Raw genomic sequence first — 27,373 nt, forward strand, 5'->3', positions numbered from 1 at the left:
TTTACTTGAATTGTTGTTGAAAATATAACACTATTGTTTTAAAATTTCAGTAACAAGATGAAGAGATCATATTCTAAAAGCGATCGAGATGACTCTGAATTCAAAAGTCACCGTTCAAGAGATCGCCATCACCATAGGGACAGAAGCAGTAGAAGGAACGATCATTATAAAAGAAATTATTATGAAGAATCGTATACGGACGAACGATCTCATGGACGACGTGATATGAAAAGGTCGAGAGATTATGAAGAAGACAATAAAAGGAAAGAAGAAAAGGACAAAGTAACAAACAAAACCATGGATAAAAGAGAAGGAAAGAATAGCTCTAATAAGATAACAGAAAGACAAAATCGAACGGTTGATTTAATAACATCAAGAACTGGAGGTGCATATATTCCACCTGCAAAATTAAAAATGATGCAAGCAGAAATCACTGATAAGTCAGGAGCTGCTTATCAACGTATCGCATGGGAAGCTTTGAAGAAATCTATCCACGGCTACATTAATAAAGTTAATGTAAGTAATATAGGACTTATAACTCGAGAGCTATTGAAAGAAAATATTGTCAGAGGTAGAGGTTTGCTCGCTCGATCTATAATTCAAGCTCAAGCAGCATCTCCGACGTTTACTGCTGTTTATGCAGCTCTTACTGCAATCATCAATTCTAAATTTCCTAATATTGGGGAATTAATAGTAAAACGTCTTGTAATACAATTCAAACGTGGGTTTAGAAGGAATGATAAACCTCTTTGTATTTCGTCGGGAACATTCATAGCACATTTAGTAAATCAAAGAGTAGCTCATGAGATATTAGCATTAGAAATATTAACATTACTAGTAGAAACACCAACAGATGATTCTATTGAAGTAGCCATTGCATTTTTGAAAGAATGCGGTATGAAACTGACTGAAGTTACCAGGAAAGGCATTGAAGCTATATTTGAAATGTTACGAAACATATTGCACGAAGGTCAGTTAGATAAAAGGGTTCAGTACATGATAGAAGTCATGTTTCAAGTTCGAAAAGATGGGTTTAAAGATCACGAGGCAGTTCCAGAAGAGCTTGATCTCGTCGAAGAAGAAAATCAGTTTACTCATCTGGTGACATTAGACGAAGCAACCGATGCTCAGGACATATTGAATGTTTTCAAGTTCGATGCAGAGTATGTTACTAACGAGGATAAATATAAACAATTGAGTAAAGAAATATTAGGTTCGGACGTTAGTGGATCAGAAAGCGAAGAAGATGATGGAGAAGACAGTTCAGATGAAGATAGCAGCACTGCTGTAATGGAAGGGAAAGAAGATGTGATTGTAGATAATACCGAAACAAATCTAACAGCTCTTCGAAGAACAATATATTTGACGATTCACTCGTCTCTTGATTTTGAAGAATGTGCACACAAACTGATGAAGATGCAACTGAAACCTGGGCAGGAGACAGAACTCTGTCATATGTTCTTAGATTGCTGTGCAGAGATGAGAACATATGAAAAATTTTTTGGTCTATTAGCAGGTCGATTTTGTGCCATTAACAAGATCTATGTTACTCCATTTGAGCAAATTTTTCGAGATTCGTACCACACGATACATCGTTTAGATACAAATAAGTTACGCAACGTGTCAAAGTTCTTTGCTCATTTATTATTTACCGATTCTATTTCATGGGAGGTACTGTCTTGTATAAAATTGACCGAGGATGACACAACCAGTTCTAACAGGATATTTATCAAAATCTTGTTCCAAGAACTTTCGGAATACATGGGATTATCTAAACTTAATCAACGTGTTAAAGATGTTACATTACAAGAAGCATTCGAAGGATTATTTCCCAGAGATGATCCGAAAAATACTCGATTTGCTATAAATTTTTTCACATCAATCGGTTTGGGTGGTCTTACAGACGATTTACGAGAACATTTGAAAACTCATCCGAAACCAGCAATAGTGCCTATAACAGAAGAAAAAGCTGAAAGCGCATCTAACGAATCCTCCCCGTCTAGTACAAGTACATCACCATCGTCCTCGTCTTCATCTTCTTCGTCTAGTAATTCAAGTGACTCTGTCGTCTCTTCGGAAGAAGAGGAAACTAAAAAAAAGAAAAGATCAAAGAAAGATCGAAGGAAAAAGCAGACTATAAAAGAGAGCAAGAAGAAACACAAGAGAAAGGACAAACGAAAGGTGAAAAAACCAAAATAGAATAGATGTACGATAATTCTTTTTTTTTAATGTAATAAATAGAAATAATGTAATTAATTTGTAATAAACATATTTTTATTAATGATTACTTCGCTTCTTGGATTATTTACTATATGTATTTTATGGATATGTCACGTTAGTAATCACGAGTTCGAAACAAAAGAAATTATTTAATAACATAATTTGTCTTCGGTTATCATTTCCGATAAGGCGTATCAAAGTAAGAATGATAATTGTTGTTATGTGCGAATGTATACGAATTAATACATGGATAAGCCTGTAAGATCCCGAGATATTTTTGGACAAGATTAGAATAACACTTTCGAAATAGACTAACGAAAATGCTGTTTTGTCGCGCTTCTTCAAAATCATCACCGCTGCTGCGGTAGCTTAACATGCGCAACGTTAAGCTTGCCCTGACAATGAACGTGGAATTAGGCGCGCGCTCTGTCAATGTGGGTGTTGACACTGTTTTGACGGGAAGATCACGTGATTAAATAAAGTATATTTACGTTATAGACTTGCGGTTCGTTACCGGTGACGAGCTTACAAACGAATAGTCGCCGGTGGCTTGTCGCTTTAGTTTTGCAGTAAGCGCGCGAGTGTGAGAAAGAAATAGTCCGCGGCGTTGTTTGTATACAATCGAAACTGGTAGGGATAGTGACGAGTTTATAACGTGGAGGATAAATCGAACTCGTAACGAGAAAATATTGTACTCATGTCAGCCGTTTCCACCATTAACAACAGTGCTGTCGTCGTCCGACCAGACTGGACCAGACCGACATTATTTTATGATCCGTAGATACGCAGCAATACGCAGACTCAACCATTCCAAATCTTTCGGAAGCGAGCGTGGTTACGCGAGATCTGTACGTGCGTGGTGCATATATATATACACACATATATATGTATGTGTGTGTGTATGCGCGCGTGTCACCGTGTCACACCACACTGGTCGAGAATACGATACAGACAAAGCTGTTAAAGTAGTAGATAGAGAAGCACGGTAGCAGGCTAGGCATAATGCTAGCTCGGTGGACGTTGCGGTGTTAAAAGGGGTATAGTGAACTTCGATCGACGACGTGACACTTTGTGAAAGAGATCGAAGACGCGCAAAATTTACGATAGTTCTATGCCATCCGAGCCGAAGACATGAGCGAGAGAGGCGGTTCCATGTATACAACACAGGCAGATAGAAAATTCTCTGTAATTAAGAGTGTAATGCTCCGTGCGTTCACAAAAGTGTACAATGATCTACGTCCACTTTAAGGATCCCACGACGAGACCTCCTTGTGTTTACATACGCGCAGGATTATAGTGTACGCGCGCGTGTGTGTGTGTGGCTGGGTATACGTGTGCAGAAAAAAAGCAAGGTGGAGACGGTGGAGAGTATTTGTACCAGAAAAAAGACACTAGTGGAGGGAGAGGAAGGGTGGAGGGAGGGAAGGAGAATACACGCATGCAATCGACGAAACGTCTTGCTACGAAAACGCACTAGTATAAATATATATTTGGTTTGTGTGAATATCACGGCGTTAACATTGGATGGCCGAGTTGTGGATATTTTGCGGGGCCTCGCGTTGCCTGTGACCAAACAACGTGCAACGCGATCAGAAAATATGCGTATCTTTTTCAGCGGTTCTTCGTTTCCGAGTTCGCGTGCGATCGATACGTCAGTTGGTCGCGATGCGTTAAGTCAATCCGTTGTCTGACGATGCCATTCATAATGTTCATCGATCGAACGTGTCATCGGTTTCATGATTACTTGAATAAATAGTGTGATTAACTTTATATTTATTTGTGCTCGTAACATTGTTGCGAGGAACGACAATAGTATCGGTGGTGTCGGGTGGTGGTGACAGTGAAGAAGACGACGAAGACGAAGACAACGACGACGGTGGCGGCGACTGTGACGGCGGTGGCAGGGACAGTGGTGGTAGAAATAACTGTGGCGGTGGCGGTGGCGGTGGCGGTGACGGTCGAATTGGTCGAATGGCGGTCGCGGTGGCGATCGTGATAGCGACGGTAGCGACGGTAGTAACGATAATACCGAAAGCATCGACGATAGAAACGACGGCAGTGATAACGAAGATCGCGAAACAATGGATATGCTTATAACCGAAGGGATTTCTTGCACTGTAATAAAACGATAAATGGAGAAATATGCGAAGAAAATCAACGAGAAGTAAAAAGAGAAGAACCGATTGCGAGCTGTAAAGGAGGATCCGTGGACAAACAAAAGTGGACAAATGTGAAATCAGAAGGAATTAAACCGTCTCGACGACTGCGGGTTCGTTTACAGTGGAGGCTATATCGTTTTTCTCGTTTTTTTTCAAAGTATATATATATATATACACACACACACACACACATATATATATATATATATACATATATATATCTATCTGTATACACACATTCGTTCTACAAGTACGAATTATCATGTGCATGGAAGCGACGTTGCGATGGACAATAGACTGTGGATAATAGATAGTCGGGATCTTTGTGTTGAACATAATATTACGGCAAGGGGAACAGACTTCGAGAAAGACATATATGAACGGGTTAAGCGTGTACTCTCTCGCGTGCCAAAGGAGAAGCGACTGGATGTAACAGTGCATCATCTGAGATGAACACATCGTATGGTTGGCCACTAGTGCTATTTATCAGTCCGTGATCGTAAACGCGGACTACTATGAATGACACGAGTGTTGAATTAAGTAGTGCAAAAGTGAACGCATGTAGGTTTTGTATATTGTAGGTGGTAAATACGCCTATGTTACGGATCGGACGGACGAGCGTGGTATGTCACGAGCTGTCTCGAAGATTTCATGCAACGAACGGAGCTCGCTATCTTGTTGAATCCTTGTACACGCGAGACAAATAATGGAGACCCTATTGCCTGGCAATACAAACAGTCAATCGTACAGCCCGCAATTGAAGACCGTCTTAAAGACATATCAGCTATCCGCTGTGAAAAGCTTACAGGGTCCGAGCTCGGCCTTGCTTGGTATGGACTGCAAGAGCCTATTACAAGATCAGGCACCTTGTTACTCCCCTTCGAGTCGATCGAGTAATTGTGTCATTGATTCAGCATTCGAGCAAGTCTCCACGAAAGATATAGAAAAAGATAATAATTTAACAGTGACACCTCTCATCCCGTGTAAAGTTCGCAGGATAGACCAACCGCTCGAAGATTCTGACGAGGATCCTCAATTAGAACGCTCGAAAAATGTTTGTGAGAAAAGGGAATTGGAATTTCAAATTCCAATTTTAACTGCGCCCGATCAAAGTTGTTCCGAAAGGTGCGAGACTGTTTTGGAGGGTGAAAGGATATCTTGTTTTGTGGTAGGAGGTGAAAGGAGGTTATGTTTACCACAGATTTTAAACACAGTGCTGCAAGATTTCTCGCTTCAACAGATCAATCAAGTGTGCGATGAATTACAAATTTATTGCTCACGATGTACAAGAGATCAGTTAGAGGAACTAAAACATTCAGGAATTTTGCCGCGTAACGCTCCTTCCTGTGGCCTTATTACTCAAACCGATGCCGAAAGGCTTGTCAGTGCTTTGCTTCTAAGGACAGAGTCGTGCGACCTCTCTAGAATTGGTCAGAATGAGGATAACACCGAGAAGAAAGTGTCTACTAAAAGTGACAGCGACAAAGAAGCTATTGTCAAATTTAAAGTATATCACGAGTGTTTCGGGAAATGTAAAGGCATTTTTGATGCGAATTTGTTCGAATCCGACGATTCGGTGTGTATAGAATGTATCGAATGTGGCTGCCAATTTTCACCTCAATGTTTTGTTAGACACGCTCACAGATCTCTTGAAAATCGTACTTGTCATTGGGGTTTCGATTCTGCGAATTGGAGATCGTACCTGTTGCTCTCGCCGGAACAAGAAAATTATAATAAATCGCTGAATACATTTCGAGAATTGAAAGAGAAACATCTGATATTGGGTTCGAAGCGAAAGTCAGAGGTATTGTACATTATATATTATTTCTTTGAAATATTTATATTCCATAAGATTTTCCCATTTTACTGCTTAATTAATGCTGATTGTATATTAAAATACAAATAGAAGAAGAAAATAAAGAATCCTTTTCCAGTTGCGCCATGATTCTGAGAAATTGGCTAAACGAATTAGAAGAGACGTAACGAGAGACGAATGTCCAGGAATATATAATGGAAGTGGCTTAGGCTTATATCATCCTGTATCACAAGTAGCTAATGCAACTGATCCATATCTACAAATGCAATGGGCAGTTTTTGAATTAGCAGCTAGAGGGGCGTCAGCTTTTAGACCTTGGAATACTACAAGTACTTGCAAGCACAAAGATAGGTAAGGAAAAGCATTGAATATATATATTTAACTCTCATCTGTCCCTCATTATCGCAATTTAATGTGTCTCTCATGAGTCGAATGAACGCAATGGTAAAAGATCAAATGAAACGAAACGAGAAATAATTCACTTCGCTAATTATTTTATTGAGAATCAAGAATAGATATTTACACAATGTATTGCTCGTTTCTACATGTCCGACTTTGCTTTGTTTCGATCTTATTGTTCTTAGCTTTGACTCGCAGCAAGGAGAATACATAACGTCTCTTTCTCTCTTGTTCGAGTTGAGGCCAACTTTTGATTTTCAAAGCTATACATTTTTGTGTAACAATTACAAAACAATAGACTAGCTGTTGAAGAACTTGAAAATGATGTGTGTCAAATTAACACACCAGGGTCCTTTTGGTAACAAATGTTATGACATCTTTTTGTCACATGTTTTGCTATGAACAATACTAATACTTTACAAAAATAAAAGCCACGAAGTTTCAGATGAGTTGTTCTACAAATGGCAGACTAATATTATCCTTTACATGAAAAATATATCAAATTGACACACGAGGGACAGATGAGAATTAAAGTAAGGAAGGTTGTATAATAAATATATAATTTTTTCTGTAAACAGTTCATCGTTGGTGCCTGCATATCTAAGCCGAGGTCCACCTGTACTGCAACATCCAGAACGCGTAGTTCCTCTCTCTGAATGCAAACGTTTCGAACCACATTTTCAACCAAATGTAGCCTTAGCACCTATACCTGCACCATCAGTGCCTGTAGTACTTCCACCCTCTGCTCATCATCAGCGACGGCATCACCACGAACACAAACGTTATAATCATCACTTATCAAGCCCGAATGAGAGAGACAAGAAAGAACCACCGCCGGACAGTGTGAAACTCGAGAAAACATCTCCTAGTTCTGGATCTAGTGTTGGCACTTATTCTGCATTCCCTTCGTGTACACCTGAAAGCAATCAGAAAGAATTGCCACAGAAAATTAAAAATGAAGTCGGCGAAGAAGAAGAGAGTAGTACTGCGGTAACATCTTCTACGGTAAACATAGAACCACCTTCAACCGACATTGGTACCTCCGCGCTGGAAAGTGATTCTGACTCTGAAGGAACAACAGCAATAGATTTAGAAGATAGATTAGTGGCTTTAGAAGTACCGCAAGATGTCCTGGAGCTAGCACGGCGTATAGTTTCAGAGAATGCACAGTTGCGACGTCATCGGCGTTCGGATGCACGCGAAATATCTCGACTGCGCAATCAATTGCAAATGCAACAGCAACTACAATCATCTAATGGTGATGATAAAAAGGAGGAACCGGCGAATGCAAGCGCAGCAGACAGTACAGAAGGTAGTGAAGAAACGGAAGCTATAATACCATCAAATAATAAAGAGTCTGAATCTGTTGTTCTAGCAGTTAGTAAAGAATAAAATCAATGATTAGAGTTTTTTAAATTATTTAATATTAGGTCGTCCCATAAGTTCGTGCCGCGGATATGTTTATTCGATTCAGGGCCAAATGATTCAAACGCGCGATTTATTCATATTCGATTTATTACATAGCGCGATAAGCAACCGAAGGGATTAGAGTTTAATGATCGAGTTCAGTCTGTAGAAGGCATTCGAAAGAAACAGTTAGTGAACAGCAAGCATTTCGTCTTTTACATAGTGAAAAACCATGAGGGAGACGTGTATTGATTTTCGGCAGCTTATGCTGTACGAGAGTTTCGCAAAGGAGATACAGCAACAGTTGCCGCAAACAATACTTGTGCCGTTTACGGAGAAGGTGTTTTATCACCCCGTACGTGCAGAAAATGGTTTGATCGATTTAGTAAGGGAAACTTTGATCTTGAAGGTCAACCAGGTTCTGGACGTCCAACCGAAGTAGACAAGGACAAAATTCGTAATCTAGTGGATGAAAGGCGAAGTTTGTCCGTTCGAGAGATGTTGGAATCATTAAATATCCCGAAATCATTTGTCCATAGACACGGGCATAGCTCACAGAACGGAACCGCCGTGATCGCGTATAACGTGCATATTTTTCCTCGCAACAAAAATTACGTGAATTTGGTTGGCAACTTTTATTACACCCACCATATTCTCCAGACAAAAATTTGATAACGGCCAAACCATAAAAACAGACATCGAACAATATTTTAACGAAAAACGAAAAATGTTTTACAGTGACGGTATAATATCTTTACCGAAAAGATGGGAAGAGGTTGTAGAACGAGAGGGTGATTACATTTTTTCGTACACTCTAAAGGTATTTAAGGTAAACTTCATATATTAATTGAAATTTTTAAGTAGTAGAACAAGAAGCAGCACGAACTTATGGAACGACCTTACAAAACTGCTCAGCAATTTTTTGCATCGCTTATCTTTTGGCCAGATAGGCGTGCATTAAATTTAGTATTAGATCTACTAATAATGATAAAATTCTAAATGAATAAAAATCTGTTTAGGTTTATGTGATACATAGAAAGCCTTCAACATTGTAAAATTTGATTTCAAATTTTTATTGTAATCGTACTTCATTGTATCGATTTTCGAGTAAAATCGAATGTAGATATTGTAATATAATATGGAAAAGCAACATAAGTTAACCAGAATTTACCATGCCATTTAATAGTTATACTTAAACGAACGTAAAGTAAGTTTTTCATGCATATTAAATATTCACAACCACAAAGATTTTTATGATCACTTGTTTAACTAAACGAATTAAACAATGATCAGAAAATAAAGAGATTAGATTGCTTTCCATTTACTTTTTATAGTCATGATTGCATAATGTAAATACATTCAAAGTAACATACGTGTATGTTTATATTAATAGCATTATCATGCAAAATATTGCTAAAGTACAAAAAACCTTTAGGTGCTATATTGTTATATTAGGAATGTTCTAAGCATAAATCTAGGTGTATTTCAGCAGTTCGTACTATACCATAATATTAAACACCTTGATTATGTTTTGTTTTTATTGTCTTTATAGCGTCGAATACAAATGAAATTTTATTTCTCGCTAATAAACTCAATTTGATTAATTGCACATAAATTAAGTTAATTATTTAAAAATTGAATATATTCGAGTGATATTACAGGGAATCGGGAAAATTTAACTTATATTTTCAAAAGTATCGTGACTTTTTGTATATACTTCTTATATTATTTTGTGACAAATAGCTAATTCGAATTTCAATAAAATGAAATTTATTGTATTGTGAACAGTTGGAACAAGAATGGGACGAATGTTATTTTATTAGAGGCGCACGGAATCGCGATATGTGTACTTTTCTTGTGTTTCTTTTTGCAATATTGTATAATATTCCCAAGTAATACTTATTTTATTAATGATTTTTAATTTTTGACACAAAATACTGTACAGTATAAAATTGCCACAATCACGTTTGTACAGAATGATTATACTTTTTGGTATTAATATTTATTTGAGACATAGCATCTACATATCATTTTAGTTGTATTTAAAATTCGGACAATATTTAACCATGTGGGCCGTGAAATATTAAATGTGATTTATTGAAAATAATTTTACATAATTGGAAATTAAGTTTTATAATAAGAATATGTAATTGATATTTCTAGGAGATTGTGGAGCAAAATTATATGCACAATTTTACCTTTTATTGACCGCTATTCTTCTTTCTGCTGATATTATTATGGTGTGTACATGCAATAATAGAAAAATACATTTTTTGAAATATTTATGAAAAATCAACACTGATTTAGAGATATACCTAGATACGCACTAGATGTTTAAGAATAAGATAACATAAACACAGAAGATATATATATATAAATATTTGTATATATCTCGAATACACTTTTTTTAACTTCCATTTTGTTTTTTGTAATTTCATTATACTCCTTTATTTTGTTAAATTTTTGTCATTGTTTTGCTTGTTTTATCTTGCGATATATGAAAAAGTATAACCTGAACGTAAGTTCCTTCTGTTCGAGTGCAATTTTTGAAAAATTGTATCTCAGATATTATATTGTTTTTTTCTTTTTTTGGGGGGGAAATATGATTAAAAATTCCACGTGCATAAAGTATTCGAACGATTTAAAATATATTGGAAAGGTTGTTTTAAAAGCTTGAAAAGCTTTTTGTATTGGATACATACTAGAAATAGGATATAAATCCTACACATATTTACATACTATAGTGAAACCAGTTAGTTATACATTTGTGTATTCGAAACATACATACACATATATTTCGAGACTGCTTCGAAGATCTCTTATCATATACGTTTTTCTAACATAACAAGAGTGCCAGTAATTCTTGTATCACATCAAAGCACAAGGCATAAGAAATTTCCATTTTCAATTTTATTATTCGCTACGCTAGCTTTTTAAATAACAAGTGAACGATCAATTTTCAAAGCAATCTGTTAGACGAGGAAATTGAAGGTGTATGATATAATGGATTATATAGGATAAAATGCATTCACTATTATACTTCGTATAACATTTGGTCAATACATATGACATATATACGTTACATCATATTGTTGTAATATTATAAGCATCCCACCTACGGTTAAGAATGTAATAATTTATGATTTTCATACGCTCTCAGTTTATTATAGATATATCTGTTAGAGTATGTCGTAAAATAGTATCATATATGAATTGCATAAAACTCGGTTTTTCAATATATATATATTTGAGATCTGCATATGAAGTTTCAATGAATCATGTAACTGCCATGACTAAAGATGTATTTTCATTTCGAATGGGTAATGTATTAAGTTCAAATGGGAAATTACAAATAAATACACAATATGCGACGTCTGACTTTATTAACATTTATGTCACGACATTACGACGTCTTGATGTGGATTTCGTTCGTTCGAATAAATAACAATTCGCTATTTGGCTTTCACTTTGATTAAGGTGTGATTCATCAAAATAATGTTACCGAGTATTTCATAAATAAGAGGAAATCGTTGTTGTTATAATATATTTATTTTAACTTTCAAAAAAGAGATGAAGAGTCGTGTGCTGTAGCTAAATGTATTAACTATTGCATACGCTATTATGAATATGTACATTCGATATTTGAAGCACATTTAATATGCGTGTAATTAATACATTAATATTCAAAAACTCGTTCGATTTTAATTTCGAGTAGTAGACTATAATATAGGTTTCTTTATTTGTGTTGGAAATAGAAATATGAAATACTAATCGAACGAGTTTTGAGGTCTATTGTTTGTTCTGTCGCGTTCATGGATCGAAATTCAAGAAAATAAACTATTGATAAGACGTTCGTTACGCAATAAAGGATCGTTCAATGCAAATAGTTTCATATTAATTAGGTAATTTCAATACGTTGCTTCGTGTATGAATAATTTATGTATGAATAATACATAGCGTATCTATTACATATATATATTATGGTCTCGACAGAGTTGTGTAAGTAGTAGGCGTTCTTCCGAATACGAGTTCAAGACCTTTGTTTGAATTACCATAAATTTAATTCGTCGATGAGACAAATAACAAATAATTTACCGGGGACGTGGTACCGTATATTTCTACTATCAATAATCTTAGTGTGTCTAGAGAGCCGAGGGATTTACATCCTCTCAAGCACACACTATCAATAGTTTATTTTCTTAATCATAAACACACTTATTCCACGATTAATGGCATAATAGATTTCGAATAAATGTGTTTCATAATAACACAGAAATATTTTTAAGAAACGAAGCGTGTCATTAAAAATAACATATAAAACAAGTGCAATATGAAAGTACAAAATTTCACCTTTCATTTGAACTTTGTATACTTTACAAAAAAAACAAAAGAAAGAAACGAATATATGGACGACTTCTCCGGTATTCTAAATTCTAGTTATAAGAATTTCGAAAATGTTTTACCATTAGAGAATCTCAAGAAACCTGTATAAGTCCATGTCCCTGATAAACGTACTTATAATATATTATAGCGTTGAACTTTTGAATATTCTCTGACGATAAACGGAGAAGCGGTTTAGAACGATTAACGATAAACAATTTTCTAATCACTTGAACGTTATTCTGAATTTTGTATAATCGAATATTTATATTCGAACGACGAATTCCATATTATTTATGGATCGATATATATAACAATGGATATTAATGCGTAGTTCCAGTAGCGATCTGATTGATCTTTGGTATAATTGTAGAGTAAATGTACATATAATTATTTTCCAAAAAATACTCATTGTTAAATGTATATGACGGAAACTGTTATAGATAAGGCTATTATCGTCATTTATATTAATTGAGATAATAAACGACATTTCGATTAAATAAGATTTTTCTATATTATTGCATTGTGTGTGTGTGTGTGTGTGTGTGCTTCTAAATACATAATAGTGTATATTTAAAAAAGAAAATGTTATTTATATATTATACATATGTGACAATCGTATTTTATTATTTTTCTTTCTCGTGTGTGTTTTATTTTTGTTGAATAATATATGAAACGCGGCACCTGTCCGTAAATTCCTTTCGTATAGGTTAATCATTCATAAATGATTAAATATGTATAATATCTTTATATGTATATCATTTAATGTTATACTTAAATATAATTAAAAAATATAATTAATATTGTAACTTTAAATAAGATATACATAAAGATATTATATATACATCATTTATAAATATATATATATATAAATCCATTTTGGGAATTCAGAAACTAATATAATATTTAAAAAGTTGTTATTTTGCATTGTTAGTAGCTGTAATAAGGATATTTTAAACGAGAAAGGAAAGAATATTGTCAAACAAACTTTTATATGGTACCAGAGATGGTATACCGTGCACACATGCAATCACACACGAAATAAGTTATATGTATTTATACCTGCATTACGTTCGTGTATCGCTAAAGCGCCGTCTACCTGTTGCATTCACCACTATAAGTGCCTGAATTCCAGTTTCATCCAAAATCCTTTAGGAGAACGAAAGACTAATTAGATTTCTGGTTCGAGACTTTACCGTTATACTCTTAGTATATTTATATATATTCTTCGATGTAAAATACCTTAAATATTTTTCGTTTAACATTACTATTTACACACGGAAGATCTGTATAACGTTTATTAGCATGTTTAAAATATGTGCACTTCTGTTATGTTGTGTCTGGCCACAGTGAATTTTTGACATTTAACGATTCATGTTTTGGAAGTGTGATTTTAAGGCAACTTTGAGGGAACAGAATGGCTTTTTTATGCCCAGTGCGTATACGGCGAGGAAAGAAAAAGAAACGTGAGTAAAAAAACATTGTTTTATGGTTTTCAAGAAATTTGTTTTTATTCGAACTTGAACTGTCGCGTATACTTAATATCCCCGTACGTATTACTTATCCCGAGTGATTCATGTTTCTACATACTGTCATTTTTATGAAATAAGATCAACATTTGAAAGTACGAACATCTTTTATATACCTATTGGAAAACGGAAGAAATGTTAAACAAAAAGTATTCGATTCGAAATGACAAAGTTTTACTCGTATATATAGATGAACATTTCTAAAACTACAGTTATATTTTCTGCATAATACGCTATACTTTTCTATTTATCCTATGATAGAAAGTATTATAACAGTTCTTCCTACTTTGAAAAGCCTGAAGTTTCCTCTGTTAAAATCCTTCTCTGAAAAAGAAAGATTTCTCAAAGATAGAAGACTAAATAGAGATAGTAGAACTGTATAATTTCGATATAATTTTCTCTAATATAGCTGGAGTACATAATTTTAATTTGGAGAAAGATTGTGTTGGAGGAGGTGGTACGGGATTGGGTTTAGGAACCAAAGTGCCATTGCCGCCTGGTCGTATAACGGGAAGTGCTAGTATTGAAACTTTAGTTAGAGTAGGTATTGAAAAAGAGAATGGACTTTCACCGGATAGTAAAATGGTCATTGTCCACGACTTTATGCCCTGCGTCGATGATGAACTTCAAGTGAAACGTGGCCAGGTTAGCAGAGCTGTTTTATTCTGTACTGCTTAAAGAAAATGTAAATAACTCTTTATGCGGTTCTTTTTATGTTCGCTTTATGTTTCATAAAGTTACATTTAATTTCATTTTTCTGTTTAATGTTGAATGTGAAATGCATTCTTCAACGGTGTTGTTTTGTTCATTTTCTGCATGTGTTCTAGGTTGTAAATGTTTTGTATAGAGAGAATGATTGGGTGTATGTAATAGCAGCTGATACTCGTATGGAAGGCTTTGTACCACATTCATATTGTGCACCTTACACATCGCAGCTTGCCGAATTAACACTTGCTACTCTTATGAACAATGTGAAAAAGAAACTACCAAGGTCTAACGAGACTGATTGTGATTTTGCTGGTACAGGTCGTTCGCAAACAGTTGACGCACAACAAACTGATACAGGATCTGCATCAGACTGTGAAAGTTATGCTCGTAATGTGACCACAGCTGACGCAAACGTTAATAGATCTAATATTACACAATCACAAAATTCCATACAAACTATATCTTCTCAGCCAGATGTACACCCTTTTTTTAAAGTAAATATACAAGTATTTATTAATCTCCTAATCTATAATGTAAACGATTCGAATCGACTGAAACTTTATAAATATGTCATAGGATCCGTCAGCTGGAAGATATATTGTACTTTATACTTTTGTCGCTAGAGATGAAAATGATGTTAGCGTAGAAAGAGGAGAGTTTGTGACTGTGCTCAATCGAGACGATCCCGACTGGTTCTGGGTACTTAGACACTGTGATGGCAACGAAGGATTTGTACCGTCTGGATTTGTATATCCGGGACATGTTCTTCATTCTTACGCGACAACAACTAGTACAACTACCACTACTACTACCGCAGCTACAACATCTGCGGAAACGCATAGTTTAGGTAAGTTTGTTCGATCTGCGATACGTTAAAGCGTGAACTAGTCGAATGTTTGCGCTGGAGAAAACATTAATTTTTGCAATATACAATACACAGGAAAAGGTAATAGCACTATACCAGGAAATGAGTCGTTACAACAGAAAGGTTTGCGAGATTTTCGAGATGAGACTAATGGGACAGAATTAGTTGTACTTTACGATTACAAGGCGCAGGCGCCGGATGATTTGTCAGTGAGAAGAGCTGACTGGATTTATGCAGATTTGGGAAATCAAACTGTGGATGGCTGGTTATGGGCATACGCACCTAAGACGCGCAAATATGGTTTCATTCCGAAAGCGTATGCCCGTCCTCCTGCTATGACAAGCTTATGATACAAACTATAATCTTATGTATCTTGCATTTTATGCATATATTCAACTAATAAAGTACTTTTATATAATAATGCATTTTAAACGATACTCAGCCATGCGGATACAACACGAGAATTATCTCTGTGTAAGTACTTTTACTAACGTTGTTATTAGCGAGAGCTTTTATTAAGTTTACCATTCATATCTTTCGATGTGATATAGTTAATGTACAGTAACATTAACATTGAGTGTAGCACAATCGGATGTAATATGACGAAGGAGACCTTCGTGCAGGACTATACAATCACCTGTCGACAAAATCTCTCGAGGACATTGGGCTGTTCTTAATGAATTCACTGGACCTGTGTATGTCAGGGAACGTAAGCCTTCAGCATTAAACTTATCTACAGCCTATTTTGGGAAAATAGTACATTTTTTATTATATTCATATCGTATATCATGCATATAGATTTAACTACATGTCTAATTGAATATGTTCGATGAATATACCTGAATACTACATAGAAGTTTCTCCGTAGTGTTACCAATATCTAATCCAGCAACCCAGGCAATAATTATGCTTTTCTCGCAGTAATTAATTTTGTTACATTGATCTGTTGAATGTAATCGAGCAGCTAGTACTGGTAACGGCAATCGATTCCGGAACTTTGGATTAATTTGACTGCTGTTAAATAGTCTTGCAACAGGATCTCTTATTATGAAGATATGTTTAAGGAACGCATAAGAATGTACATACACGTATGCGGTATCAGCTAGGTATAAGCTATACTTACGAGAGTTTACCGGAAACTAAAAGAAGAGCAAGACATCGGCTAGAATTCAGAGATAAAGCATTGAAACTAACAATCAGTGTGCTTTTAATGCCTGGTTCCACATTCAAAATGGGAACTTCTGGATGATCGAAAACAAAATGATGTGTTAATGCTGAAAAAGCAACGTTTATAGCGCAATCGATTCGTGGACATCGGATTGGTCTGCGAGAACATTCCGCTGTAATTTGTCCATTAATTTTCGTCTCGGATATATAAAAGTCCGGGTTTCCTTTTTTATATAGATTACAATAACTATGTTGTCTTTGTTTACTGTCATTGACGTCTCTTTCTTCTCGAGTATTGCTTTGATTGTTAACTCTGTCGCAATGAACGTTGTCCTCAGAATCGTCGACGTTAGAACATCCCCAAGTAGTCTTTTCTGTGTTTGTTATTGGTGTCGAATAATTTTGATTCCTAGACTTAATATAAGCTTGTTCGGATTGGCGATACCTAACATGACACTCTGGTTGTTGACGTGGAGCTTGCATTTTTCTCGGACAAATATATATGGAATTTAAACTAGTGTCGCTTTCTTGGGACAAACTTAAATTCGAACGTTGAATTTGCGCTTGGCAAAGAATACAACCTGCATCTGTAATATGCGATCATAATCTGAAACTTCTACGCCTTGTATTCACAAGTTCTCTAAGACTAATTTAATCAATTCGCAATATTAATATAATAAAAGAATATATAATTACAATAGGTTTTGCAAAAGTCTACTTTAAACCACCTGACGGAATAGTAAATTGTTGAATACAGTGTTGGCACAAAATGTGCTCTTCAGAACAAGGAATATTTTGATGAAACGTGCTGTTCATATTCTCAGCAGCAAGATGACAAATAGCACAAAGTCCAAGTATTGTATTCGAGTGCTGCGAATACTTTTCTTCATTATCTTTCTTCTCGTTTCCTTTTTTCTCTTCGTTAACCATTCTAATCCTACAGTATTTTTCCTCCTGCACTCTTCTCTCATCATTTGATTCTATTGATTCTGCATGCTAAAAATATTCTATTAAGCTTTTGTTATACTCGTCAAATAATCCTTTGCAAATCTTTATCTAATCTTAGTTATAAGTAGTTCATTGAATTATAAATTCATTCATTACGTTAAACTATCCAATATTAAATCTTATGTCTTCAATGTACTTAGTTACATGCCTCATTCTGAATCTGTATCGGGTTGCAGTATACTTTGTTAACTCGATAATTTTCTTTTTCCATCTCTTTTGTCAACTCACGGGTCAGGCCTTGCGTCTCTTTGAATGATAACCTTTAACAATCGTCTATGTTGCTTTGTTAAAGTATGTTATTATTGCTGCAAAATGTAGCCATTGTACTCCGCCTATTGTTATCACAACTTGGACAATTTTAATGAATACTATGGCTATAAATTTAAATACGCGAATACGTTGTTTGAAAAAAAAACTGTACGATGACCAGAGTACAATAAAAAATATATATTATTAATATATGTGCATATGGGAAGAAAAATTATAAGGAAAAACATGTTTTCGTTCAAAAAGATTTAATATGAAAAGGTAATAATATGGTTCTAACAATGAAAAATCGTCTTGTCAATAAATGAGTATTTACCAAGATTACAGAAGAAGAAAATCAGAAGTATTACCAAATATAATATCAAAGTCAACTGCTCACAAGTTATTTTTGTCAAGGTTCTTGAACATTTCGTGTTCCAATAGTTTCGTGAATAATTTCCAGCATAATATATATTTTAGGCGAGACTTTTAAATGGGTTCTACGAATGCGTATATAAATAAACCGTTTTGATAATCTTGTCAACAAAAATGCTTATATTTTCGGTCCGCTGTAATTTATTTAACAATGTTTTTCGTTCATCAACGCGATAAACTTTGATACGTACGATTTTTCAACTACATTTGAAGAACCATTTTGACACATGTATTTTTTGTCACTTTCTGATACCTTCAAATATTTGAAAACTCGTCAAAAACTGTGGATTAGAATGTTTCATATATTTAGTAATGTCACTATTTCAATTTTATGCTTCCACAACTATATTCATACATCAGTTTCTCGAATGCAGATTTTAGATTCATTTCTTTATGTCATTTGACAGAAAGGACACGATTCAACAGTTTTGAAAAACTTTTAAGGCGAGTATATATTTGCTAATGAGAGTTATTTATACGAAAACGCAGTTTGAAAATTGTAATTTTAATGAAATTCTACATGTGCTAAAACCGATTTTCTACGTTCTCAATTTTTTAATGTATACATGTAATGGAGTGGAACTTAAATATGCAAAATGTTTGCATTATTTATTTATTGCAATATGTATACATTAATTGCTGTTGTATAGTCCGAAAGAATTTTCATATAGAAAAAATGATTCTGTCATACCTCGGTGAGAGCAAATATTAGAGAGTACACGTGTACACGTGAATTTTCAATACACGTTCAAACTCGTGATCTCTATTCGAAAGTTACTAAAGTGTAAAAAGAGATTCGAAAGAAGATTATAAAATGTTTGAACAAACAAAGTCAATCAACTATATTCCCACTTAAACTACAATACGGTAGCGTTACATAGAAAATAGATAATGGTACAAACCATTTATCGATAACAATATTTTGGTAATACAATATCGATATAAGAAGCTCTAAGAATATAATAGGCCTCGCCGAAGCGTAATGTCTTCTATGCATGTACATATACAGAACGATAGCAGACAATTGGCAAGATCTAGAGTCAAACATAGTACATAGAAAAATTACCAATAGCAAATCACATACCAAAGTAAACGTTTTAGTAAAACATTACAAGAAACGTGGCAAAGCTAACATTTGTATAACTTATTCTATATTTCACTGTTTCTTTTCAAAAATGCAATTCACATAATTTTTGGTGGCATGTAACAGTTTTATAAAAGTGTGTAATGTAAATCACGGAGTTCTTTGTACACGAAAAGATGCAAAATTACAAATGCAATTGTACCTAATAAGAAACAATCTGTAAATTAACGAGACTTCTTTTTGTACAACATATTTTTGATTAGTTTATTTTATGCTATTGATGTAAATTCTATACCTATTTGGCAGGAAACGTTTGTAAAATTAATACTACTTAGTTCTTACATCACCGAAGAAAGTTATAGCATGAACCACGTTTGCAAAATTAAGATAATATAAATGTTCGTCCATGGTGGCATATAAATTGTTTTTAAGAATAATCACGCGTTAAGTTTATCATACAGATTATCACATTTCTTTTGTATTTGATTGTAACTTTTAATTCTTATTAAGAAATTTCGGAACATACATTATTCTCGAAGTTGAATGTTTCAGTACTCAGAGGTCTAATATTACTTAAGTGTAAATTGTCTAGTAACATATACTTGTGCTTGTCATTTAAATTAATCATACTATAACTTTTGCCACTACCACTTGCTAACAAATGTTTTTTATCAAGCAACATTAATAATGGTAGCTCCTTAACATTTCGCGTTTTCGTAGTTGTTTCTTTAATAGTACAATGATCGTTACAATCATTAGTTATTTGTTTTAAATTTACTGAAGATGAACTGGCACTATGAGATAAAAATTGCAAAGAATTAGATCTATTCCACTTCTTTGTCAATGCTGCGTCTTCTTGTAATTCTGAGTTAGTTTTACAATTAGTGTGAGTATTCAATTGTGCCTCATGCAAGTTTCTTGTAGTATATAGATCATGCTTATGAGCGTCAGTATACTTTACATTTAAGATTTCTTTATTTAATTCAAGATTATCAGTCTTATTATCTAAAATATCATTCATACTTTGATATTTTCCTATGGAACTGATATCAAGATTCGAAGATAAATTAATGTCGCTATTGCTTTCAAGTTTGCTATTATTAAAGCCAAATTTCGAGGTTTCATTTGGCACATATTTTGTTGTACTTTCCACTTCTTCGATGGACGTTGAGCCTAATCTGATCAGATTAATTTTTATAGGACTATTACCTAATGATCTTGATATACTATCTCTAAAGTTAAATTTGCGTTTGTTCGATACCACAGAGTCAGCAGTTAGATCTTTTGCTGCATTCGATAATCCTTCACCAGATGACGGTAAGGACATATTAGCCAATGGATTTTTTAAAGACTGTAGATTCTTTAACAATTTTTGAAACTGATTTAAACTATGTATAGACAGTTCTTTAGTCTGCGAAAAATTACGATTTAATTCTTGTGTAAAAGTATTTGATTTTGTACTGTCTTCTTTATAATATCGTAATTTCTTACTGTCGGTGTCATGAGAATTGTCGAAGGATAAATTGCTGAGTTTTTTCATGTTAGCCTGCAGCTCTAATTCCCATTGTGTAGATATTGCTTCGCTTCCATCTACCGATCTCTTCTCGAGATGTTCCTTATCTTCTCGCAATTGACAAGCATTCTGCAACACAATGAACACTCTGTTAATTTTCTTAAAAACCAGATTCTACCAAAATTAGACTAAAGTTACAGACTGTTTCACTTACATATTCTTGGATTCTATCACATTTATTAAGTTGATGATTCGTAACATCCTTTATTCTATTGTCGTTTAATTGATTAAACTCTATATCGTAGTTTAGAGTTTTTTGTGGACTAACTAGTTCTGCGCCAACACCTGGTTCTCGAGGACCATTAGCTATAAAATCTGGAACAGAAAAAGTAATATAAACAATCCACTGAAAAATAATTATTCAGTCAATTAGCGTTAATAGTATAATACCATTATCTCGCCGTTGTTGATGTATTTGATTACTAATTTCTTCTAATCTATGCAGACTTGTGGCGTAATTAGTTTTCGCAACTTGTATTGCTTTCTGTATACATTCAACTCTCTCTTTTTGTGTTTCCAACATTTGATCGCATTGAGCTTTAACTTCAAAGTAGGGTCGTGCTTTTATTATAGCACGACGATGCTTTTCTTCTAATTGCAATAATCTTTTCTCAGCATCGTGGAACAGTATTGCTCGTCGATGATGCTCTCTGCCACATTCTGCTTTCTGGTTTTCTGCATCCATTACCTGAATAAAATACATTAGACTAGGACCATGCTATGTAGGTTCTTTATTTTATATTTAACTTACTTTGAGAGTTGCATGGTTTAACATATCTTGCCACGCCTGATCAAAGTTCCACTCATGCTGATGTGACATAAACCTACTTTCGGCTAAAGCCACAGTTTCTTTTGCTGCCGCATGAATTTCGCTTGCTCTTTGAAATAATTGAGCTTGTTGTTGGCATTGCACCTGCGCAACCAATTTTACACGAGTGATTCTATTGTTCTAAAAGTCTCTTCAGACGTTCTCTCACCTGAGCACGACGTGCAACTTCGAGCGCATCATAATAACATCTTGCTTTTTCAACATAACTATTTCCTACTTTGTTTATAATTTCCTTTAATCTCTTTGTAGTCTCGGACAACAGTTGTCTGAACGCAGTATGAGCTTCCTAGATAAAAAAGTATTTTATATTAATTTTAATAATAACGATTCTCTTTATAATAAAATAACTTACATTTAATTCAGTTTCGAGTTTATTTATGTCGTCCGTTGCATCGTTCAAATTCTCCAGCTCAATCTACAATGTATTCAAGTATATTGTTTATAAAACAATCGAATGCATTAGACGATAAATAATTATGGAAAAATACATAATAACTTGAAAAAAAAAATTAAATTTAGTAGTAATCATAATTTTTGATTCGAGATCGTTGATTAACGCATCTTTTCTTTAAAAGTAAAAATAAAAATTTTCGATGAAGAAGAAGTGAAAGCAAAGTGGAACATGGTACCAGGCTGTGTTAGGCCTCGCCGTCGCAATTACTAATTATATTCTTTTTACATGTATAATCAATTGCATACTTCGCTATTATCAAAAACAGGCTTACAAATACAATAAAAGTATAAATAGAAGATGCGTCATTACAGATAATTACCTGTATACGAGGATCTAAAGATCCATCGGCGTTGTCCGCAACATCCATGCTTTAATACTTGACATTTAATTGAACTTGACGTATAATCGTGAACGTCAATTCATTGTGAGTTTCAATCTGTACACAAACATTCCGAATCATGAAAAATGTATAACTCTTGCTGCATCAAATTACTTACTATCGTTTACATTTCGAAAAGACATGATGACAAACAATTACAGGTAACATTGGTGTCTGCGCTTACACTGGCTTACACACTACGAAGCACTACGAAGTATATTTACATACTACGAAGTAAATTAGTCTCGGCAGGAACACTACAGTGTATACATATACATCATACATACATACATATATAGTAACGTATCCCCACCACAGAAAATACAGCACTTACCATGGCTTACCACCTGTACCTACACACATATACATAGATATATATTGTATATATATACATATATATATATACTCTGCAACGTTATCAAAAATCTTCTACAAAGTAATTTGAAGTAACTTTTTCCTTTGCAAAAATGTTCTCCGCGTCTTTGTTAAGAGTTATTAATGAAAAACACGAACCAATCAGAGCGCGTTTACAGCAGGCGGATTCTAGCTCGGCCAATGCCAACGCCACGCTCAGCGGGGCGTATCGTAGCCGCGCTCTGATTGGTCTGTCTTTTCATTAATATAATTATATATGTACAATATATATATATATATATATATAGACTGCGGATCTTTATGCAAAATAAAAATTATCTGGATCGATTTCAAGAAATAGAAACTAAATTGAATGTTATTTCTTTCCTTAATCATTTTAACATTAAACCTACCGAGCCTCAAAAGTAACTGGTTCCTTATAAAAATGGCAAGATTGATTTTATTTAGACTTCGTGCAGCTCCTATTTTAATTAAACTTTGTCAATATATGATTGTCAAAATGACCGGTTCCAGATTTTTTTATTTTACGATTACTGATATAATACTCCGGTCAGCCAGGCCTGCCTCGAGCAGAAATCGAGCCCATCTGCCGGGCAGAATCTAGGTGTCCAGGACCGAGGACCGAGGACCGAGCGGCTAGCATTTTGCCTGAAGGAAGAAACGTTCTTGTTTATCTAGTCACACATAATCAAAAGTCTTTCCTTCAAATATTTCCATTCCTATAAAATTTCATGTTTTTCGCAACTTCAACCTCAATGTGGCACGTCTTTCCTTTATCCGATCAAGCTCATCTTTTGCAGGAATTATATAGATTATATTTTCTTTTATAATTGGCCCAGAAATGTTACATTTTATGCTGTTCATTATGATCCTCATCAATCACATTTTTTGTTATAGAGGTTATTTAGATTCAATTTACTTGAATTTACTCAGAATTTACTTTACCTAGAAATTCCTAGTAACCATAGATGTAATCAGATGTAATTCGCGAAGATCCTGTAGGTTGGTAGCGCTGTACATACAGGAAGTCTCTCTCTAGTGGGCCACGTGACGTCTTTTCCTTTAAAATCGTGCTGTTAGGAGGTACGTATGGCCTGGCTCGTAACAGTTTTTGAATCTATCTGCATCTGCGATTTTACGGCAATAATCGTCTCAACATAAAGAAATTCTTCAAAATGTGATCGACAGCTGTTGTTTTATTGGAAAATGTGTGACTTTGTTGCTCGACAAATAATGATTGACGCGACTGAAAATCGCGTGTCGGCAGGTCGGGCTGCGACATTTAGGTCGGTGGACACTGGATGTGATACAGTTTGTCAGTGAATTTTTCTATGATTCCAGAACGCAATGGGACGTTACTCTCACGAACCGGAGAACGCGACCAAGTCGTGCAGAGCACGCGGCTCCAATTTGCGAGTGCATTTCAAGGTAAATAAATTAATACATCGGTAGATCTAACCTTCAAAGATTACAGTAGCGTGTGTTTACAAAACTCGTCGTGACGGCACGTTTGGTGAAACGAATTTTCGTGTATTAACCTTAATCCGTGGTTGCAGAACACGCATGAAACAGCACGTGCAATTAAAAATATGCCTCTGCGAAGAGCGCAAAAATATTTGAAAAATGTGATCGAACACAAGGAGTGCGTACCATTCCGTAGATTCAATGGTGGTGTTGGCAGGTGTACTCAAGCAAAACAATTCGGCACCACGCAAGGTTAGTTTCAATGAATAATAGACATTTCCATTGAATCAAGAGTATTTACTGTTTCCCCGTTTCTTAACCTCAAAACATTTTGCAGCTGTTAACGAACGCTTCTTGTCTTAGGTCGATGGCCCAAAAAGTCAGCAGAATTCTTACTGCAGCTTTTGAAAAACGCTGAAAGTAATGCCGACGTCAGTGGATTAGAGATCGACAGACTCGTGATTAATCACATTCAAGTGAACCACGCTCCTTGTTTGCGAAGAAGAACGTACAGAGCCCACGGTCGCATCAACCGTTAGTACCCGCGATTAATTTCTTCTGAATGCATGGAATTATTTACTAGTGATTCTGGTAACCTAATTAACTTTGTCTGTTTTCGTAGCTTACATGAGCTCGCCATGTCACATCGAAGTAATTTTGACGGAGAAGGAAGATTTCGTTGTCAAAAGTCCAGAAGAAGAAGAGCCTTCCAAAAAGAAACCTAGTAAGAAGAAGCTTGCCAGGCAAAAGGAAAAGATGATGAGAGAATAATTTTATCTACTAATTGGATACTGAATGTACTGTGGAAAATGAAGATTGCACTGTTCTCTAATTCTTTTCTGATTTTATTTATTATCCCACCTCTTCGCGTGTAATTTAGAACATAAAAGACGTTTGCTTCAATAGCTATAGTAATTTTAGTTATTAAGAAGTTATTTGAAGACTTCTAGTAAGTAAAGTGTTGAGATAAGTTATTTTTTTTTCAAAGTCCACAATACAAGAAAAGTTTATTTCGCTATTTAGAAGATTTATTAAAAGTACAATACATTGTTTAGTCTACATTTGTTGAAGTCTTTATTTTATTGCGTGTTACACATTCGAACATATTATAAACGCATAATAACCACGGGACGAATAATTCAGTACAAATCAGGAAAAAATAAAGGGATAGCTTTAACCACTGGAAGTTAGAGTATTTTTCAAAAATAATTATCTTTAATTGTTACATTTCTTTTTATATTTCAAATCCTTCCAATTGTTACAGTTTAAATTAGAAATATGTAGGAGAACACGATGTACTTTACAATGGTAATGTTATGTGAACGAAGGATGAAACATACAAAAGTATGCAGTAAAATGTTCTCGAAAAATGATCTCTACTCGTATATAAGTGCCTGTATCTATACATTTTACGTTTATCATCAGTATACAAAATCCACACGCTCTGAACATATTCTAGAACGTTTTATTGAGGGTTTAGTGCTTCGAAAATATATATATAAATACTTTGAACACTTTATATTGCTTTATAAAGAAAAGCATTGTACTAATTCAAGTTATTTTAATTTATTCTTTCTTTTTAAAAAATCAGATGTCTAGACAGCTGTGAATTCAATATTATACCTATATTAATTGTTCCCAGAATTGAAAACGGTCGAGGGTTTTTAAATAACTGGTGTAGAAAGATTGCAAAAAATGTTTAATTTATAAAAGCAAAAGATATGTACAACTTAATGTTGAAATTCATTGTTCACGAGGTGACTTGGGATTATTTTTTCTAAAGTGTGAATAATTCTATACTATCATGACATGTATCTCCTAAGATTTCTGTTTCATTATCGTTAGAACTTGATGTATAAAATAGGAATGTACGTTTTGATTATAGCAATACTGCTGTTTATAATGTCATCCGTTAATAAACTAAAGTGTAGATACATGAGCGTAGGAGCGCCGGTTTGAATGCGTTTCAAATTTTCTTTAAAAAATGTATACATGACTGTACATTGAATTAGGATTGATAGAATTCTCCACTGGTGTCAAGAAAGTGGTTCACGAGTTGTGTTTGGTAAGAATAAGCACAATAATCCTCCACCTGAAAAGGAAAAGCAAATATTAGAAAAGCAATATTATTTTCTCTTCATCTTGTTGAGAAATAAAATCGAAATGAAATTAATTGTAAATCCGATTCTATCCAAGTGAAGTTGTGGAGGGACCAACCAATTAAAAGAGCAGCGACGATGAAGGTGGGTGCCGGACAGTACATGTCCAAAAGTTGAGCTATTACAATGTTCCCAATGATACCACCAAGACGTGCCGCGACCATGGAAATAGCAATTCCGGTCGCACGTAGATGCGTAGGGAAAACCTCAGTTATTAAACAGTCCAGTGCTGCATTTCCGCAGCTTATCACACCGCTGAAGAAGGCTGAAACGATCAGATTCTGGTGCTTGTTGTACACGAAGTATAATCCAATCGAGCACAATCCTGACGAAAACGTACTAAACACTGCAGAAAATATATAATCATCAGTTTATGTATTCTTCGTTCTTTTTCATTTCATTTCTCACTGTTTATTTACTAGCTTGTCGCATACGAAACTGCTATTAAGGGGTAGACTCGTTTCTAGGATTATAAGGGTGCGGGATGCACTTTCGCATTTCTCGACACATAATGCAAACGATGGGGGTTTTCACTAGTCAAAAGTGCTAGATAAAAGATCAATCTACATAGGTCGCGATCGCCCTCAGAAGTCCTATTTTACTACGTTTTTGTTAGCTTGTTTTCTTGTCTGTCTGTCCAAATTAAGTCTGTCCTTCGGTAGGCGTATACATAGCCGGATAAGCATGGGCCAGCGGCCCCCGCTCCGATTTTCCTGA

At 34.7% G+C, this 27,373-nt stretch overlaps 7 protein-coding genes across 14 annotated transcripts in view; 4 read left to right on the forward strand and 3 right to left on the reverse strand.

The window, feature by feature from the left end:
* Ncm (pre-mRNA-splicing factor nucampholin) overlaps nucleotides 1-4,555 on the forward strand; it is a 7,285-nt gene extending 2,730 nt beyond the window's left edge. For both annotated transcript variants that reach the window (XM_076421116.1, XM_076421115.1), the window contains one exon: nucleotides 51-4,555. In XM_076421116.1, the coding sequence (XP_076277231.1) occupies nucleotides 58-2,199 (2,142 nt within the window). In that variant the 5' untranslated portion in view covers nucleotides 51-57 and the 3' untranslated portion in view covers nucleotides 2,200-4,555. The remainder of the gene's footprint in view (nucleotides 1-50) is intronic.
* On the reverse strand, nucleotides 4,538-18,018 carry LOC143207535 (uncharacterized). 3 transcript variants are annotated; one of them, XM_076421155.1, is made up of 5 exons: nucleotides 17,807-18,018; nucleotides 17,379-17,646; nucleotides 16,607-17,237; nucleotides 16,323-16,497; nucleotides 4,538-16,223 (listed from the first exon to the last, which is right to left on the reverse strand). In XM_076421155.1, the coding sequence occupies exons 1-5, from the start codon at nucleotides 17,867-17,869 to the stop codon at nucleotides 16,035-16,037; spliced, it is 1,326 nt and encodes a 441-aa protein (XP_076277270.1). In that variant the 5' UTR covers nucleotides 17,870-18,018; the 3' UTR covers nucleotides 4,538-16,034. The 3 variants fall into 3 exon arrangements, with proteins under 3 accessions (XP_076277270.1, XP_076277269.1, XP_076277268.1); XM_076421154.1 differs by having other exon boundaries at nucleotides 16,323-16,509; XM_076421153.1 differs by having other exon boundaries at nucleotides 16,323-16,524.
* Nucleotides 5,086-12,884, forward strand: LOC143207523 (uncharacterized). The gene is made up of 3 exons (XM_076421114.1): nucleotides 5,086-6,183; nucleotides 6,314-6,546; nucleotides 7,173-12,884. Exons 1-3 carry the CDS (start codon nucleotides 5,086-5,088, stop codon nucleotides 7,984-7,986), a joined length of 2,145 nt encoding a protein of 714 aa, XP_076277229.1. The 3' UTR covers nucleotides 7,987-12,884.
* LOC143207539 (SH3 domain-containing protein Dlish-like) lies at nucleotides 13,264-21,312 on the forward strand. Its single transcript, XM_076421161.1, has 6 exons — nucleotides 13,264-13,847; nucleotides 14,320-14,555; nucleotides 14,738-15,112; nucleotides 15,195-15,465; nucleotides 15,559-15,957; nucleotides 16,067-21,312. Exons 1-5 carry the CDS (start codon nucleotides 13,799-13,801, stop codon nucleotides 15,831-15,833), a joined length of 1,206 nt encoding a protein of 401 aa, XP_076277276.1. The 5' UTR covers nucleotides 13,264-13,798; the 3' UTR covers nucleotides 15,834-15,957; nucleotides 16,067-21,312.
* On the reverse strand, nucleotides 19,157-22,936 carry LOC143207525 (SH3 domain-binding protein 5 homolog). 2 transcript variants are annotated; one of them, XM_076421118.1, is made up of 9 exons: nucleotides 22,777-22,936; nucleotides 22,599-22,715; nucleotides 22,178-22,240; nucleotides 21,974-22,111; nucleotides 21,748-21,909; nucleotides 21,387-21,684; nucleotides 21,151-21,311; nucleotides 20,915-21,065; nucleotides 20,610-20,834 (listed from the first exon to the last, which is right to left on the reverse strand). In XM_076421118.1, the coding sequence occupies exons 2-9, from the start codon at nucleotides 22,644-22,646 to the stop codon at nucleotides 20,830-20,832; spliced, it is 1,026 nt and encodes a 341-aa protein (XP_076277233.1). In that variant the 5' UTR covers nucleotides 22,647-22,715; nucleotides 22,777-22,936; the 3' UTR covers nucleotides 20,610-20,829. The 2 variants fall into 2 exon arrangements, with proteins under 2 accessions (XP_076277232.1, XP_076277233.1); XM_076421117.1 differs by having other exon boundaries at nucleotides 19,157-21,065.
* Nucleotides 22,937-24,057: 1,121 nt separating this feature from the next.
* On the forward strand, nucleotides 24,058-25,329 carry Rpl17 (ribosomal protein L17). The gene is made up of 5 exons (XM_076421178.1): nucleotides 24,058-24,116; nucleotides 24,375-24,461; nucleotides 24,590-24,749; nucleotides 24,861-25,031; nucleotides 25,120-25,329. The coding sequence occupies exons 2-5, from the start codon at nucleotides 24,381-24,383 to the stop codon at nucleotides 25,266-25,268; spliced, it is 561 nt and encodes a 186-aa protein (XP_076277293.1). The 5' UTR covers nucleotides 24,058-24,116; nucleotides 24,375-24,380; the 3' UTR covers nucleotides 25,269-25,329.
* Nucleotides 25,330-26,179: 850 nt separating this feature from the next.
* LOC143207529 (synaptic vesicle glycoprotein 2B) overlaps nucleotides 26,180-27,373 on the reverse strand; it is a 42,545-nt gene continuing 41,351 nt past the window's right edge. For all 4 annotated transcript variants that reach the window (XM_076421126.1, XM_076421128.1, XM_076421127.1 and 1 more), the window contains 2 exons: nucleotides 26,715-27,002; nucleotides 26,180-26,589 (listed from right to left, as the gene is read on the reverse strand). In XM_076421126.1, coding sequence (XP_076277241.1) covers nucleotides 26,534-26,589; nucleotides 26,715-27,002 — 344 coding nt within the window. In that variant the 3' untranslated portion in view covers nucleotides 26,180-26,533. The remainder of the gene's footprint in view (nucleotides 26,590-26,714; nucleotides 27,003-27,373) is intronic.

This window comes from Lasioglossum baleicum, chromosome 3 (assembly GCF_051020765.1).
Source record: "Lasioglossum baleicum chromosome 3, iyLasBale1, whole genome shotgun sequence".
NCBI classification, from domain to species: Eukaryota; Metazoa; Arthropoda; class Insecta; order Hymenoptera; family Halictidae; genus Lasioglossum; species Lasioglossum baleicum.